Source organism: Akanthomyces muscarius, chromosome 5 (genome assembly GCF_028009165.1).
Source record: "Akanthomyces muscarius strain Ve6 chromosome 5, whole genome shotgun sequence".
NCBI lineage: Eukaryota > Fungi > Ascomycota > Sordariomycetes > Hypocreales > Cordycipitaceae > Akanthomyces > Akanthomyces muscarius.
The window spans coordinates 3,549,070-3,564,938 of record NC_079245.1 but is presented as its reverse complement, the minus strand read 5'-3'; the positions used below and the strand labels follow the sequence as shown (position 1 = coordinate 3,564,938).

General features: G+C 53.1%; 8 protein-coding genes across 8 annotated transcripts; 3 read left to right on the top strand and 5 right to left on the bottom strand.

Annotated features, from left to right (window-relative positions):
- Positions 1-92: 92 nt before the first annotated feature.
- On the bottom strand, positions 93-886 carry LMH87_010522 (uncharacterized protein; the record flags this gene model as incomplete). Its single annotated transcript, XM_056197692.1, has 2 exons — positions 93-342; positions 417-886. The coding sequence occupies 2 exons, from the start codon at positions 884-886 to the stop codon at positions 93-95; spliced, it is 720 nt and encodes a 239-aa protein (XP_056054716.1).
- Positions 887-1,679: 793 nt separating this feature from the next.
- Positions 1,680-3,181, top strand: LMH87_010521 (uncharacterized protein; the record flags this gene model as incomplete). Its single annotated transcript, XM_056197691.1, has 2 exons — positions 1,680-2,127; positions 2,196-3,181. The coding sequence occupies 2 exons, from the start codon at positions 1,680-1,682 to the stop codon at positions 3,179-3,181; spliced, it is 1,434 nt and encodes a 477-aa protein (XP_056054715.1).
- Positions 3,182-3,896: 715 nt separating this feature from the next.
- On the bottom strand, positions 3,897-5,232 carry LMH87_010520 (uncharacterized protein; the record flags this gene model as incomplete). Its single annotated transcript, XM_056197690.1, has 3 exons — positions 3,897-4,591; positions 4,651-4,948; positions 5,014-5,232. 3 exons carry the CDS (start codon positions 5,230-5,232, stop codon positions 3,897-3,899), a joined length of 1,212 nt encoding a protein of 403 aa, XP_056054714.1.
- Positions 5,233-5,918: 686 nt separating this feature from the next.
- On the bottom strand, positions 5,919-6,586 carry LMH87_010519 (uncharacterized protein; the record flags this gene model as incomplete). The annotated part of the gene is made up of 2 exons (XM_056197689.1): positions 5,919-6,210; positions 6,312-6,586. 2 exons carry the CDS (start codon positions 6,584-6,586, stop codon positions 5,919-5,921), a joined length of 567 nt encoding a protein of 188 aa, XP_056054713.1.
- A 488-nt stretch (positions 6,587-7,074) lies between these two features.
- LMH87_010518 (uncharacterized protein) lies at positions 7,075-8,259 on the bottom strand (the record flags this gene model as incomplete). The annotated part of the gene is made up of 4 exons (XM_056197688.1): positions 7,075-7,558; positions 7,628-7,835; positions 7,906-8,068; positions 8,182-8,259. 4 exons carry the CDS (start codon positions 8,257-8,259, stop codon positions 7,075-7,077), a joined length of 933 nt encoding a protein of 310 aa, XP_056054712.1.
- A 561-nt stretch (positions 8,260-8,820) lies between these two features.
- On the top strand, positions 8,821-10,031 carry LMH87_010517 (uncharacterized protein; the record flags this gene model as incomplete). The annotated part of the gene is made up of 3 exons (XM_056197687.1): positions 8,821-8,830; positions 8,915-9,161; positions 9,236-10,031. The coding sequence occupies 3 exons, from the start codon at positions 8,821-8,823 to the stop codon at positions 10,029-10,031; spliced, it is 1,053 nt and encodes a 350-aa protein (XP_056054711.1).
- Positions 10,032-10,419: 388 nt separating this feature from the next.
- LMH87_010516 (uncharacterized protein) lies at positions 10,420-12,067 on the bottom strand (the record flags this gene model as incomplete). Its single annotated transcript, XM_056197686.1, has 8 exons — positions 10,420-10,449; positions 10,499-11,045; positions 11,100-11,224; positions 11,284-11,429; positions 11,499-11,598; positions 11,652-11,721; positions 11,769-11,854; positions 11,906-12,067. The coding sequence occupies 8 exons, from the start codon at positions 12,065-12,067 to the stop codon at positions 10,420-10,422; spliced, it is 1,266 nt and encodes a 421-aa protein (XP_056054710.1).
- A 720-nt stretch (positions 12,068-12,787) lies between these two features.
- On the top strand, positions 12,788-15,481 carry LMH87_010515 (uncharacterized protein; the record flags this gene model as incomplete). Its single annotated transcript, XM_056197685.1, has 1 exon — positions 12,788-15,481. The coding sequence occupies one exon, from the start codon at positions 12,788-12,790 to the stop codon at positions 15,479-15,481; it is 2,694 nt and encodes an 897-aa protein (XP_056054709.1).
- Between the last annotated feature and the right edge of the window lie 388 nt (positions 15,482-15,869).

Below are 15,869 nucleotides of genomic sequence, written 5' to 3'. Positions count from 1 at the left end.
ACATTATCGTACTTTTTTGCCAGGAGAAAAAAGTAGTTAGCGGCTAGATATGCGAATAGATTTGAATTTATTTTTTAAACAACAAACTTCTGCTATGGTGTTAGGAGAATCTTTCTAGTCACTAGCCTCTCCCAAGGCCCCTCTGATGTAGGCATCCTGCCCACATCTGGTCGAAACCTCCCAGGCCGAATCGTGAAAGCTCTGCTCAGCAGGTTCCTTCTGCCGTCAGGCGCCCAGTGCCCGTGGATATATTCTCTTTCCAGATATTCGAATATGTCCATGTCTTGCAGGCTCCTGGGCCCTATCCAGCATGTATCCTGGAGGTCGAAGAGCATTTGCATTCTGCAGAATTTGCCAAGATAGTCAGTACAATATTGATTGTATGTAGCGGGGGAGATGAAGAGGTCAGCACTCACGTATGATGTCGACCGCCGCACAGAGAGCCCGATTTGGTAGGCATCATTTCGTATTTGTGCCAGCCGTTGAAGAAGATCGTCTCCAGAACGGCCTTTGCCGTCAAGGTACTTCGATGGCAAAAGTATGTTTGCCTGTGAAGCAGATCCGACGGCATCGTCTCGGAGCATTCCATGATCTGCAGCGTCAGGATTCCGAAACCGCCTGTCCTGATGTTCTCGCACGGCTGTAAGCTCAGGCATGCCTGCAGGTCCTCTCCCTCAATGACCAAAAACCACTGGTTTTTTGGGCCAGCATCGCCATAATCCTTGTTGACTCGACGCTTGCCGCGCCTTGAGCAGACGTGTGTGAGGGCGTCAACATGGAAGTGACGTACAGACTGCAGCAGGATTGGGTGGTTACGCGGGAAGCCGTTGGAGTAGAGCGTGTCGTGGATGAGCCAGAATGCATCTTCACTGACGTTCGAGTTCATCTTTCTTCTATTGTGTGATGTAGTAAATGTAGATGTTGTAAAGATGCTTAATCGTCTTTCAGAGACTTGGGGGAAAAGGTCGACGTATATATGAGCGTCCGAATCGCTCGTGAATCATGGTCATACAGGGCGATTGTACGACTATGCAAGGATATATTGAGCAAACAAAAACAGAAAAAAGATCACACAGGACTCGGTGGTTTCGGATGCTTTGACATGCCACAGTGTAGAACTACGTGCAACCGGACGGCGGACGCGGTTAGCCGCTGTTGTGAGACGACTCTCGTCCCAAGGTTTGACAGCAGTGTTGAGGAAAGACCACAGCCGCCAGCGAAGGCAAACTCACTTTAGAAAGCCAAGAAAAAAAAACCCCTTTATCAGTTTGAAGAACCTAGGTACTCGCCAAACAACACATTGAAAACCGATCTTGTAAAGAGGCGATCGCATAGTGGGGTAGCCCGATCTGGCAATACTTGGGGGTTTCGCAAAGTTTGGTCTCCCGGAATGTGTCTACTCTCGCGCATTGTTTTCGGGAACTAGATTGAGAAAATATCAAACCTTAAAAGCGACACGATGTGAAGAGAAGTAGAAATCTAGCACTGCCCATGTTTGCTGTATAAACGACTGCGCCAAGCACGCCAACACAGTGACCTACTTTGCCAAAGCCCCACCCCGCGATGTCAACTCACTTGCAGGCTGCGTCATCTTTCCCAACCTTACAAGGAAACACCACACCCGTCATTTGGTCCATGTCCCTTTGCGACGCACGACGCGTCAGAAAATCTCTGCCACCATGTTCGCTCTGGATTCCGAGCCTGGCTATAAAGACATGGAGGTTGCGCCCGCCAGCGATGAGCCGCGGCGCAAAGCCAATGCAAACGCCGCATCGCTCAACAAGACGACAACGACGACAAATTCATCAGACGACGCTGATGCGCCACTTTACGGAAGCAGCAGAAGTAGTAGCCCGCAAGACAAGGACACCGCCTCTGCCACCGTCCCCGCCGACGACATGCTGACTCTCCGGCAGCGGCTGGAGATCGAAAAGGCGCGATACCCCGGCGCCAGAACCTGGGCGCCCGACGAGGCTCGTCTCTTTGAGCTACTCTTTTTTCGGCAGGAGCTGGCCATTCTGCCCTCGCACTGGGGCATTGATCTGCGCGGCGTGCCCATCTCGAGCGTCAATTTCGCCAATGCCGAAAACCAACCCGTTGTATATGCCCATGGAAAGGAGTTTCTCGGTATGCTCCCGTCGACTATCCCTCTACAAAAAAGAAAAAGGATAAAAACGCTAACACCTTGAAAATAGCCACCATGGCCCTGGTCCGTCTGATTGAGCTCACCGCCTCCATCCGCACCACCAGCGAGTCTGGCCTGCACCAGCGCGTGCCGGGCATGATCAAGGCCGGGCTCGACCGGTTCCTCGCCTGGGCCGCCGAGGACGGCGGCTACAGCCACCTGCGCGTGGTGCCCAACATCATCACCGAGGTCGTCGACGCCGAGCTGCAGGGGGGCGCTATCACCGCGCTCCTGCAGCGCCGCGTGCGCGCCCTCGCCCGTCTGCAGCGCGAGTTTCTCCGCGAGGACCGGGACCCGGACTTTTGGCACTTTGCGTCGACGTCGCCTCGTGCCCGCGACGACGAAGACGACGACGACTATGACGATGATGATGGCGTCGCCGACAGAAACCGCCTGCTGCTGCAGAGATATCTCTCGCCAAGAAAGCGAAAGGGGCACGTCTACCTCAACCGCAAAAAACACGCTCGGAGACGGCAGGGTCGCCGCCGCGGCAACGCCGCCATGGAGGACGACGATGAGCTCGCGAGAGCAACATCTCCTTCACAGACCGCTAGCACAAACGGCAGCGCGGCGGCTAAGCGACGCCGCACGTTGGTCAGTCCTATAAGCGAGCTCGACGATCTCGCCATGGCGGGCGACTCCTCCTCCCTCGGCATGCAGTCCTTTTCTTCGCCCAGCGAGCGCCAGGCCGCCAAGCGCCTCCTACCCTCGCCGCCGCCGCCGGCCACCATCCAGTACCGACGACGCCCGCCCGTCGTGTACGCCCTCTTCATCATCAACACCACCGTCTTCGTGCTCACGGTGGACTCCGCGCTCGACGACAACGCGTACATCAGCTTCCACGTCGAGATTGAGTTCATGGACCAGTTTCAGAGCGTGTGGAACGCGCTGACGCTGGCCATGGTGTCGTGCCTGGCGCGCGACGACATGCGTCGGCGGGTAGACGACTTTGAGCCGCTCACGGAGGAGGAGGAGGAGAGTGACCCTGATGCTTAGCGGTGACACACCGCCCATGATAGGAGGTTCTGTTCTGCTTCCATGTTTTGCATATTTGCTTTTTTCTAACTGATGTTCACTCTATACAGAGACGTCAATGTCTTCCTTTTTTTACCTGTCATTTACACTTTACATGAAAGATACCCAATGATACCTAGCCCCTGTATGAAGCGAGAAATAGCTCAGACGCTTGCACAGATATACAATGAATACTACTGATTCCCAGCGACATCATATAAAGTGAGTGATTGTACAATGGTTTCTATGTTTTGTAGCCGAGTTTATCAAACTCTCGCGTCTTCCTCTTTCTCTTTTTCTCTAGTATATAAAACACCAACTCAAGAAAAACAAGTCTCGAATGCGCAGGGAGCGGTGTGTTGATAACTCGCCCACCAAAGTCTATATGTGCCACTCCAGAACGCCAAACCAAGAGAGTATTCCTTCTTTTGGTAATTCCCCAATGAATATAAAATAAATATTACAAGAAATGTTCGACCATCAAGTATACATCCAGCCGTTACTGCCTCCTCTGTTTTCACCTAAATCGTACAAGTAGACACAGGCATGTGTCATGCATCGCCCTCTCTTTTTCTCTCTCCTCGTCTGTTCATATTGGTTTGAAGGAGTGTTGTTTAACTCTTTTGCTGCTTCGCCAATTAAAGCCGGACGAACAATGCTGAATCATGTTATGTTTTTGCAAGTGCATCGTGGTGGTTTACAAGTCGCTTTCCTTGTCGGTGGGGTTCCATACGTCAAGTTGTCGGAGAAGTCGTTGGTACAAGAAGAGCATGCAGCCGCTCTGGATAAACGTCCAGACGCCGCGAGGGCCCACGCCACGGAACCAGCCCTCAAGACCTTCCGTTCTGTAAATAACCTTGAGACCTGTAACGACAGACGACGTCTCGAGCGGAATGGCACCGGGACGGGGGCGATGGGTGCTCGGGGAGGAAGTAGATATCGAGCGCTTTTGTGGATTCGGGTCTTTGGCGTGTGTGCAGGTACTCTTCGCCGCGGACGGGTTGACTTGCGTCTGTAGTCGCGTCTTGACGACATCAAGAGGGCATGTTATCACGCCGGCGAGACCACCTGCCGTCGCGCCCGTGAGTAGCTCAAAACCGACGCCAATATCGCGACTTTGCTTGTACTGTCGCGCCCACGTCTGGAATTGCTCGTAAAACATAAATTGCAGCGCCGAAAAGGGCAAGTCGCGGTATAATGTGGCTTTGTAGCCATGGAACATGGCGGCCGGTCCTTCTGTGCGCACAATGGTGCGTGCGGCGTCGACAGTGCCGCGGTAGTTGTAGCCAGAACTAAAATGGGGGTTATTGTATCGCCCTTGTAGCTGGAGTCGAGTTTTAAGGACTTCAGATGGCACGTATACGATGGACGCGGCCAAGTCACCGAGGAAACCTATCAAGTCCGCTATTAGCATCGTGGCTTAGTCAAAGGCGTGGGTGGTGCGGACGAACCGGACGCGAGATAGGCGAGATGATGTTGGAGACCGTGGTCTATGAGAAATCGTTTGCTCCATTCGTATGTTCCGAAGAACATGACGGTCCCGGGAAATGAGCCGCCGAGGGCAGGAAGCCAACCGCTATAGAGACCTCGTCTGATGCCCTCCTGCCGCATTATTGTGTAGTATGACGACGTCAGCGAGCGGTATTTTGACGGTGCGTTCGGATCGCCCTGTTGTCGAGTCTTGACGGTGTCGAGGGAGTGCATCAGCATGTCTCCAAATGCACCACCGGTTCCTCCCGCAAGCATTGCCTACGTCATTGGGTTAGTTGACCATTTCGGAGCTTGATAGGCCTCAGCGGCTGCAGTCAACATACATGGAAATAGGGCGGCCGCCCCTCGAGGTCTAAATCTGCTTCCGGACCCATGGCGTCTGTGCTCACGAGTCCTCCTTTTCCAGTGTCCGTGGATTGGCCCGCAAACTGCTCTGCATGGCGGGAGTCAGAGGTCAAGTCGGGGAAGGGTGAAGAAGCCGCTGTCGCAGTCGCGGAAGGATCGGGGGCTTCAAATCCAAGCGCTTTGAAGCCCAATGGCATGGCCGAGCGATAGAAGGGGTGACGCTTTCGGGACTCGCGTTGCGGTGCTAAGTTGTGTCGTTTGCGCGCTCCTCCCTGAGGCCGGAGAAAAAAGGGTCGTCTCAAGGTTTCTGGCGCAAAATTGTGATGTGCCTAGGGGGCGATGGGAAGCAGTGGCGAGATGCAGCGCGAAGGAAAAAAGGAGGCAGACTCGGAGGCGTAACAATGCAATTGGCAAAACGATGATGAAGGCGAAGAGAGCAGGAAACTGGTATCCTGAGCGGTCGTGTGGATGGATGTGGCTTGGAGACGCCGACGCCGTTGCCTGTGGCTAGTCGAACTTTTTCTTCGCGGCTCCGAGTGCTATCGCCGTAGTGATTTGTGTGGCGGCGCTGGTCGCTATTGTGATTGGGCTGGTACCTGGCGGAGCCACTTTTGGCACCTGTGCCTGTTTGTATCCGGTATTATACAGCCGTTCAAAAATATGTAAACATGCAAATCAGTCGAGTTCTCACATAATTAAATTATTGTAATTCGTGTAGGATGCGCATTGCCTTGCGGAAGCCGCTTGATGAGTCGCAAGCTGTCTTCATCCTCATGACCATGCGCTCGCGTGCTCAGTGGTCTCAAAAGAACACCATGTTGATACAACTAATATACCCGAAATATTTTTATTTTTATTTTATACACCCGGTCTCTGAAGAGTTTCAGCGCGGTCCACGTTCGATCGGCCGCGGTATATGCTCCCACCACTTGACCTCGCCAAACTTGTGGAAGGGATACAAGATGTGGGTGACCCTGCCGACCAGCAACCGTCTTGAGACCGGCCCGTACGTGTTGCTGTCTATTGTCGTTCCAGGCCGGCCGTCGCCCTCTACCCAAATATGTCCCTTGGGGATCTTGACTTTGGGAAAGGGATACGGTGGGCGCGTGTGAACGGTGTCTCCCTCCAGGCCAACTATTCGCTTGATAGCCACAGCCTCTGGGTTATTAGGGCTTCTAACTGAAGTTTTAGCCACACACTTGCCAAGGAGTTTGAGCGCGATCAACGACAAAAGAAGGCAACTCAGTCTTGCCATCATACTTGCGACCAGGCTTACCTCAGAGTCACCACCATGCCCCTTTGCAAATCATCCTGCGGCGACCACTTCCACGTGAGAACGACGTCGTTTCGCAAAGTCGAATCTTTATCTTCGTTTATATAAGGATACATAGACTGCCCTTGCACAGCCGTCAGCTCTGCGACGTGCGCATTGATCCAAGCGACGGCTGGGAGCCATGTCGCAAAGACACCCAGTCTCCAGGCAGTCTCGGCCACCGGTCCTTGTGGCCGCCAGCCGCCCCAGTTTCGCATACGCGCCCACACAGAGGCCATAGCTGGCCGAAGAGACGTGAAAATCCCCTTTTTGTTGACGAAGTCTGATGCGGTGCGTTGATGTCGATGCTAGGAGCTTAGCTTCAAAGCCGCCGCCTGATTGCCTGACAGGCGGTAGGGTGGGTCTCACGACGAGCTGCCACTGTCGGTGCGAGATCAACCTACCAACTCAGCAATCTTCACAGTACTTTACTAGGATGCGCTAAAGGCCTTGGATTCTTTATTTAAATTCTCATTATGTCTGAAGATCCGCAATTGCAGGACCACGATCGAATCTTAGACTAGAGACTGCATCAAACTGTCACCATAACTGGCAATGTATCAAATGTATGTCATGTTCTATTCTTTTGGTTACCAATCTATTCGTTGCCTCATTGTTTCTGAGATGACCATAGATGTTCCCCTTCACCATCAACGCTGTGTCACCTTTTTTCCTGCCCTCGGTTTATCCGAAAAAAATCATGTTCATCCCTTCCTTTCGTACTCATTTACATCGTCTCGGGAATGTTGTCATCGCTCTCGCTCATGCTCTCGTCGCCGCTGACCTCGGCGTTCTCGCGCTCTCTCTGCTCCATGAGGGCCTGCAGCAGGGCGTCATCGCTCTCGGTGACGGCCTTGGGCTCCATCTTGACCGTCAGGTTGCCACCAGCACCCTCGATGTTTTTGCGAATATCGACAATGGCTTCTTCCAGGCGCTTGATGCCAACAGACTTGTCCAGACAGGTGCTGGTGAGAACGTAGAGGGGTGGCGAAACTAGCTTGACCTTGACTGAGGTCTCCTCGGTGTTGCCGGCCTCGGCGGTGCGGAGAGCAGTCTTGACGGCGTCGATGCCCTCGTAGCCGAAGCAGGTGACTTCGACATCGGCACGGACCTTGGTCGGTTGGGGGGTCAGGCGCTTGCCTATGTAAGACTTGAGCTCATCGGCGGCAGGCTGGCCGGGGAAAGTGATGCCATCCCAGACTTCGGGGTTACTATAGATCGTGTCAGCATATCACCGACATTTGCGCGCTCTGCTCGGGAGCAGCGACAAGCACACGTACGTGATAGACAGCTTGAAAGCATCAATAGCGTGGCCGTATTTGCGGTTCAGAGGCCAGGCGATGCTCTCATATAGCGTCTCAATAGGAATCAAGGTCTTCTCGGCGACGTGGCGCATGATGGAGTGGACCATCTTGCCCTTGTTGTATCGCTCCTCGCACTTGACAATGTCTTCGGCAGACACACGACGTTTCGAAAGATCAATGTAACCTGTTTGTCATTAGTCATTTGTTCCCTCGCGTCGCAGCGCAACTTCTTTGAGCGCGAGTACGCAACATACCCTTCTCCTTGTCAACTCTGAGAACGACGACAACCTCGTTACGGCCGACTCGAATGAGCTTCTGGATACTGCGGATACGTCGTCGCGAGAGTTCGGAGAGCAGAATCATGCCGTCAATGTCGTCGTATTCGAGAAGCTTGACATAGGCTCCCATTTCGGCGATCTAGATAGCGTGATGACTTGATTAGAACATGTATCCCCAGCGTATCGCAACCGTGGAGCGAATGTTCCTGGCGCCTCGTTCCATGCGCGTCCTTTGGAGGTGGCCTGACGAACCTGCTTGACATTGACCATGACAAAGCTGTCAATCTCCGGAAACTTCTCCTCATAGTAACGGCAGTTTGTGAGAGACATCTTGGCGGTATTGTCGTCTCCCTTTGGCAGTCACAAAGCGTTGAAAGATACGAAAAGTCAAGGTGTCGTCGAGAGATGTTGGGCACGAGAGTCTCCAGTGGGGTACGGAACTAAGAGTCACCCTCTTTTTTTCCGGTTGTGCTGTCTGAAGGTGAAAGTGGCACCCAAAATTGCTAGGTCCAGATTCGTCCCTTGTCGACTTGCGAGAGTAGAGAGCTTTGACCGGCGTGGATTTGTCAGTGGTCAAACGTCGCGTATTCGGCACACCGAGGCTGTTTGGCGAAGCGTTGGATTTATAGCACAAAGCACAATTTTGACACACAAATTGGACGCAAACCCGTCCTCAGATGGTGGGGTGGCGGGGTGTGGCTGATGGGAAAGGCGGTCATAATCGGCAAAAAGTGCCACAGGCATTTTTCGCCAGCTTCGAATGAGCAGCAGCAGCTATCTGCACGTGACTCTCCGCGAAAGTAAACAGCAGCTAGGCGCAACTTTGGACATTGGCATCTGGAGCTCGTCGGTACATTTGGGGAGCTGTCAAATAAAACATTGAGCAATAACATGGCTCCTGGTACGTATAGCCACTCTCGCTTGATGGAACTACCTTGATTGCGACTTGGGGTGAAGCAGATTTGCTAACAACTTTGCTCAATAGCAACACAAGTCGAGCTGTCGCCGCCGCCTGGCGACGCTGTATCCGCTGTCGTCTTTGCGCCAGAGTCTAGCACGAAGCTGCTCGTTGCTTCTTGGGACAAGAATGTCTACCGATACGACCTATCCAATGGCGCCAGCGATGCCAAGCTTGCCAACACATATGAACACAGAGCGCCTGTGCTGGATGTATGCTTTGGCGCAAGCGACGACGAGGCATACACGGCGGGCATGGACTGGGCCGTCAACAGGTATAGTACTATCCGCTGCATGACAGCTGTCGCGTCGCGCAATAATAAATTCTTGTTCACTAACATGTTTGCAGAATTAACCTCACAAACGGCGAAAAGGTCCTCGTCAGCAAGCACGCCGCTCCAGTCCGCAACGTCCGCTACAGCGCAAACCACGGCATCCTCGTCTCCGCCTCGTGGGACTGCAGCTTGAATCTGCACGATACCGAGAACCCATCCAGCACGCCGCTCCGAGTCTCTCTGCCCGGCAAGCCTCAGGCCCTCGCCATCAGCCCCTCCAAGGTAGTCGTCGCCATGACTGGCCGCATCATCAACATCTACGACCTCGACGCCATAAAGGCGCTGCTCACTCAGGGAGGCAGCGGTTCCGACCTCAAGCCCTGGCAGCAGCGCGAGTCGTCGCTGCGGTACCTGACGCGCGCTCTCGCCTGCATGCCCAATGACGCGGGCTACGCTACGAGCAGCATCGAGGGCCGCGTCGCCGTAGAGTGGTTCGAGGACACGGCCGAGTCGCAGGCACGCAAGTACGCCTTCAAGTGCCACCGGCAGCCAGCCCCGGACGGCGACGGTGACATCGTCTACCCTGTCAACGCCCTCGCCTTTCATAGCGTCCACGGCACGTTTGCCTCGGGCGGCGGCGACGGCACCGTCGCGCTCTGGGACGCAGAGGCCAAGCGCAGATTAAAGCAGTACCAAAAGTCGCCCAACAGCGTCGCGGCGCTGGCCTTTTCCAACAATGGCAAGTACCTGGCTATTGGTGTGTGTCCGGGCTTTGAGACGGGCCAGCAGGACTACAACGGCGCGGGACAGACTTCGGTGATTATCCGGGAGCTAGGAGAAAATGAGGCCAAGGGCAAGGGATCCAAATAGAGAACATTCACGCAGCACTGTGGCGCTCAATGCGCTGTATGAGGAAGAGGGGTCGTGCGCTCTCGCATGATGGTTGGCATCATCTGTTTTATTTACGTGGCCGAGATGGCGTTCGGGTACTTGGAGCAGGAATGAACATTTGTTTGAACAGAATTTTTTGAAGGGGCATATACAAGTTGATACCTAGCAGTTCATGTAGGAGAACAAGAACAACAACGCAGCATGCTGATTCAAACACGAACAAATGTAGGACCTCCGACCACGGGCAGCCAGTCTATAGCTGACCAGATGCAGAATGCAACATAGAATAGAAGGCCATAAGCCTTCATTACGCCCTCCTCTATGGAGTCGTCTCCAGCTGCCATCGATTCAAGTGTGAGCGAAAGACCTACTCTGCTGCCTTGGCCGGCCTGATGGGCTACAATCCAGTTAGTAGGGGAGCTGCAGAGGAAAGACGTGCGGCATACCTTGGTGTCTTCAACATGGTCATAATTGCCCCCGAGGACGGCGAATTTCACGTTGCCTTGCGCTGTGGGAACTTCTCTACCCCAAAGAAAGTTGTTTGGGAATCCGAGATCAAACGGTGCAGCACCCTCAATTTCCTTGATATCCACCGGACTCAATTCAATACTAAGGGCGTCAATGTTTCCCTTGACGTGCTCAACCTTGCGCCCACTGAGCACAGGAAAGACGTAGGGCGCTTTGTGCATGACATAGGCAATGGCGACGCCGATGGGAGTCGCGTTTTTGCGCCTTGCGACAGCCTCAAGTGCGGCAGTAACCTTTGTCTCCTCTTCAGTATACTCTTGGCTCACTGTGCCTGCTTGAGCGTTGCGCTGCTCTGCGTTCCTGAATTTGCCACCGCCGAGAGAGCCCCACGGGGCAAGCGCCATGCCCTCAGCTCGACACATAGGAATGATGTCGCGCTCAAAGTCACGATGGGCGGCTGACCATTGGCCTTGATAGACACTGAATTGGCACATGCCGTGGTTTCTAGCGTATTCGTTTGCTTTACTAAGATAAGTTAGACAAGTACTGGCCACTGTAGAGAAAATAAATGCTTCATACCTAGCTATCCATGCCGGGGCGTCACTGATACCGAGATACAGCACTTTACCGCTGACTACGAGGCTGTTTAGAGCCTGCATCAATTCTGGTATAGATGTACTGTAGTCCCACCAGTGAACGTAGAGCTATAGAAAATAGTCAGTCCACAAGTTTGTCTCAGGGTTTCTGTTTTTGAGTTTGTCACCAGATCAATGTAATGCGTCTGCAGTTTCTCCAAACTGGCCGCAACGGAAGCCTGGAGGCTCTTTGATCCACAGCCATTCAGATTGATCTTGATTCTGGCATCGCCCTCCCGAGGCACGAAGGCCGTGGTGTACTTGGTAGAAATCACTAGGAAAATATGTAAGTACAGGCCGTCGGCCACGGCGCAGTGGATGTTGGTCGGGTCTAGCTACTCACCCATCTCATCGCGGTTACCACGCCTCTTCATCCACTCGCCAAGTCGCATTTCACTCTCCCCACACTGATAGTTGTTTGCGGTGTCAATGAAGTTGCCGCCCTAAATCTATCAGCACAGGTCCCCAGCCACTCACACGCCGCTGCGAGACTCACTTGCTCGTAAAAGTAATCCAAGATCTCCTCTGTCGTTTCTATGGTACATTCACCAAGCCACTGCGTCCAACTGTCTCCAAAGTTCATGGCTCCAAGACATATAGGACTGACCCATACGGAAGCAGTTGGGGAGAGCAGCCTGTATCGGCCGAGATTGGACATCGGCGGTGGTGCAGGAGGGAAGTCGGCGGGCATGTTGAGGACTGGACGAATTAGCCGTAGTTTTCAGGTTTAAGGATACTCAGTTATCATGCCTTGGTCAGCTCAGTTGGCAGAGCGAGCTGGTGCTTGAGGCCACAGTTCAAAAACAGAAAGATACCACTGGTCGCAATGCCATAGCTCTTGGTATAAGCGGGCAGGTGCTCCTGCCAGTCCAACCTCGGCAGGGGTACACATACTTCATCTGCCTCAGACATGGAGAAAAAGGTTCAGTGTAGTACTATTTTACAGGTCGGTCGTATTATAAAAGCCTCTCCCAAAGTAAAGGCTTGGCCTAATTCAAGCCGATGCCGAGCAGCAAGCAGCCGGTACGAAGCAGTTGCCTTGCAGCCGCAGATTCTTAGCATCAAATGACAAGCATCTTCCAGGCCAAAGTAGGCTGCTCATTAGCGAGTTGGTACAAAATGAACTTTTTGGTCATAACTTACCCCCTTAAAAATAAATCTGCGGGATGAATAAAGAATGGTGCAAAGGTATAAACGGAGGTTGTAAATGCGCTGTAATATGGGCTCTTACAGAGCCTACAAGGCTTGCAGCTACTACAACGGCCGAGAAGTACACGCTGCCTTCAGCGTGTTCTTAACCACTGTCACGTTGCACGCACATAAAAAAAACAGCAACTCAGGTCCGATGCACATTATCGTCAATTAGTGATGTCAGTTATTGAAATTGATATTTTTGTTTCATTGCCCAGCTACCACTGACCAGCAGGTCGCAAAGTTACAGCTGGGTGGCGTGGGCTTTGCCGAGGAAATGCCGCCCCAGAATAATTATCGCCTGCTTTCGTCCTGCCCTGCCCGATACATCATCATCAGCCCATTTTCAGTCCCTCGACACGGCCCTTGAAACGAACTGCTCTGGGGCCAATCCAAACGTACGAATATTCGATAGCGCTTGCGCCATGAGTCACCACGCCAATGGCTTCCTCAAGTACCGCGCTCTCTAAGACGGCCATCAACACCCTGCGCGGCGTTCTGTTCACGACCTCCTTCTCTGTCGTCCTGCTCGCAGAGGAGCGCCGCCGCCGCATCAAGATTGCCCGTGCCGCCGTCGACAATGCCCGAAAGATCCACGCCGCCAAGGCGAACCGCGGTGCCGAGGCGGCCGTGGCGCTTGAACCCTTCGATTTAGAGGCTCACTTGGCCAAGCTCGAGCCCGAGTCTTTCATTACCCAGTCACGCGCGCGCAGGAACCCGTACCGCCGAGAAAAAACAAAAGAAGTCGACAATATGAACGTCTCTGGCGTCGCGGACAGCCTCCCCGAGTCTCGAGCTGCTGAACGCGATGCGCCGCTCCGAAAGGTTCAAAATGAATACATACCCCTTGTGCATATTGCTGAGGTCATGGCTTCTGGACGGAGGTCTTACGAAGCTCCAAGGGCCAAGCGCTCTACGGCGCTCAAGAAATTACAAAGAAACCCCGCTACGGTTGACCAGATTGCTGAGCTTATGGCTGTTGGGCTAGGCGCGAGCGAGGCTCCAGCTACCACCCGTCCGATCACCATCTCGAGAGTCTCCACGCAAAACAACTCAGCGTTGCCCAGTCACAGACTTGAATACGATCACCTGAGGGTTACCCCACGAGATAGTAAAGAAGCCTCTGTGGAGTATAACGACGCCGTGGCAGCTCTGATCGAGGCGGTTCAAGCTCTACCAGAGCAGCCCAACACGAATCAAGAACAATCGCACACATTCGGTACAGCGGTGGCAGCTCTGCAAGGGGTTGGAACTCACAACGGCACCCGACGGTCCTTCCGAGAAATACTGAAAGATGTCGTTGTCAACCTGCTCAAATATTCTGTGGACCTGACTGCAGATGAAATGAGAGCAGTGTTGCAAGCGTCGCTCTTTTTGAAACGATCTCTTGTCACAATACTTGCTCGATTCCTTGCCTGGATGGACGAACATCGGCCAGAGGATGCTATAGAGGTCTCAAGAAACATCATAGCATTCTTTACGCAACCAGAGCAAGCTCTCGTGTGGAAAGATGGGCAACTTGTTCAGGAACTTATCAAAGTACAGAGCGCCCACTGCTCCAGCCTTGCAATCAAGGAGTACAGCATGCTCAAATCTGCTGGCCTATTCGCGGATATGAAGATGCCGGAGCTGGAATACGACATCAGAAGAGAGGTGGTCATCGCCGCCTGTACAGCCGGGCAAACGCGGCTCATCGACGGCGAAATGGATGTGCTACGTCGGCTAAAGGGAGACAAAGTTGAGACTGATTTTGCCCTTCAGGCTGCCCTTATGACGCAACAGGTGACTCTGGGTGCCTGCGATACATTGTTCGACTCACTGCGAGACCTCAAGAGGTGCACGAAGCCTTCATCTATGGAGTTTCAAGGGCATCTGCGCCGTGTTACAGACGTTTTCGCCAAGATGCATGATGTTGAGGAGCTAGGCCGCTGGCTTAAATACGCTGCAGAAACATACGACATGAAGCTCCGAACCGATTGGGCCTTTACTGTGCTGAATGGGTATGCTTACTATCATGACATTGAGGGCATGATGACGTGGCTAGAATATTGTCTCGCGCATGGTCTCAAGGTTGACTTTGACTTTGCCACTGAGTGGAAGAAAACCTGCCGAGGACATTTGCGTTTCAGCAAGGCTAACGTGCAAAAGCTATGGACCAGACTAGCCAAGGTCATGTCACTGCCACAAATGGATGGTAGTGGCCACGAAGCCAAACACCGCCGGGGAGATCTTAGCAGACGGATGGCGGAGCTGACGGAAAGCGGGCTTTGGGACAAGGCCTGCCTTGTATTTGAGGCCGCACTGTCAAAGTCTCGAGACGTTTGCGAATTCAGCTTTGAACTGGCGCTAGAAGCACATACACAAGCCAATGGCGGCAATGCGGAACCAGCTCTTCGACTGCTGGAGCGTGCCCGCGGCCATGGAAAAGACACCACCGTCGCATTGCACAGGTTTCTTGCCAAGGAGATTGAAAGCAGGCAAAGCAGCGACATTAGGGGTCTGCTTTCTCGGGCTGTGGAATGTGGATGCGTTATCCCGGCTGACATCTATACGCTTGCTGTGCAAAAGGTGGTGGAGAAGGATCTCTACGCGGGCCACGACATTTTGCAGCTGGGGGTGAAGCAGCTGGGCCATGGCAAGCTTGCGTACAATGGATATTGTTTCGCGAAACTGCTTTATATATATATCGCGACTCATCGATACGATGCGGCGCAACGGCTGGTATCCGAGTTTGTCTCTGACCGGCCGTTTTGGCACGGAACCAGACTGTGCAAGGAAAGCATCAAGTTTGGAATCAGAGAGCTTGCGAAACGAGCGGCCACGAAGATGGACGCAGGCGATACCGGCGAGTGTGAGGATAGCGCACTGAACCGCGAGCTGCGGCTTGCGGAAAGTTTGCAGCAAGCACTGGAGCATAATGAAGAAAGTCGTCACGAAGGTGGATATCAGGCCACCATTGCGGACATGATTATGCAGGTGGTGGAGGAGGCAGCCAAAGGAAAGGATGCCGCCACAGCCTTGGAATGGCAAAAAAAGAAGCTCGCAAAAAGAGCCGTCAGAAGAGCGCATTCCAGTCCGTGGACGGCGTCTGCGTTGCAAAAGGGTGGCATCGCGCATATCAGTGTGGATGCGTGAGGGCTCAGCACCCGTGTATATACCATTGATTGCGAGCTGAATGAGGTTCGCAGTTGTACAATTAGCATTGTCGCAGATATCGACTATAGAGCCTTTTTGGGCAACGGATTTAGAGCAGAGATGTACGAAAATCATCATCATTAAACACTTGAAAATGGCGTTTCTGGTGAGGCTGGCAGCGCAATACGAGTACGTGGCGGCAGTTGCTCGGATCTGTCCGAAAACGAGATGAAAATGCGGATGCAATGAAACAGGCACAGAGCTACGTTATGCAGCTGAGTTACGAATCAACCAAAACAAAACAAAACAAGCATGTGAAGATGGTATGAGAATGCTGCAGCATGTTTCCACTTTCTGAACTGAATTATCCCGGTTCTTTTGGCACAAC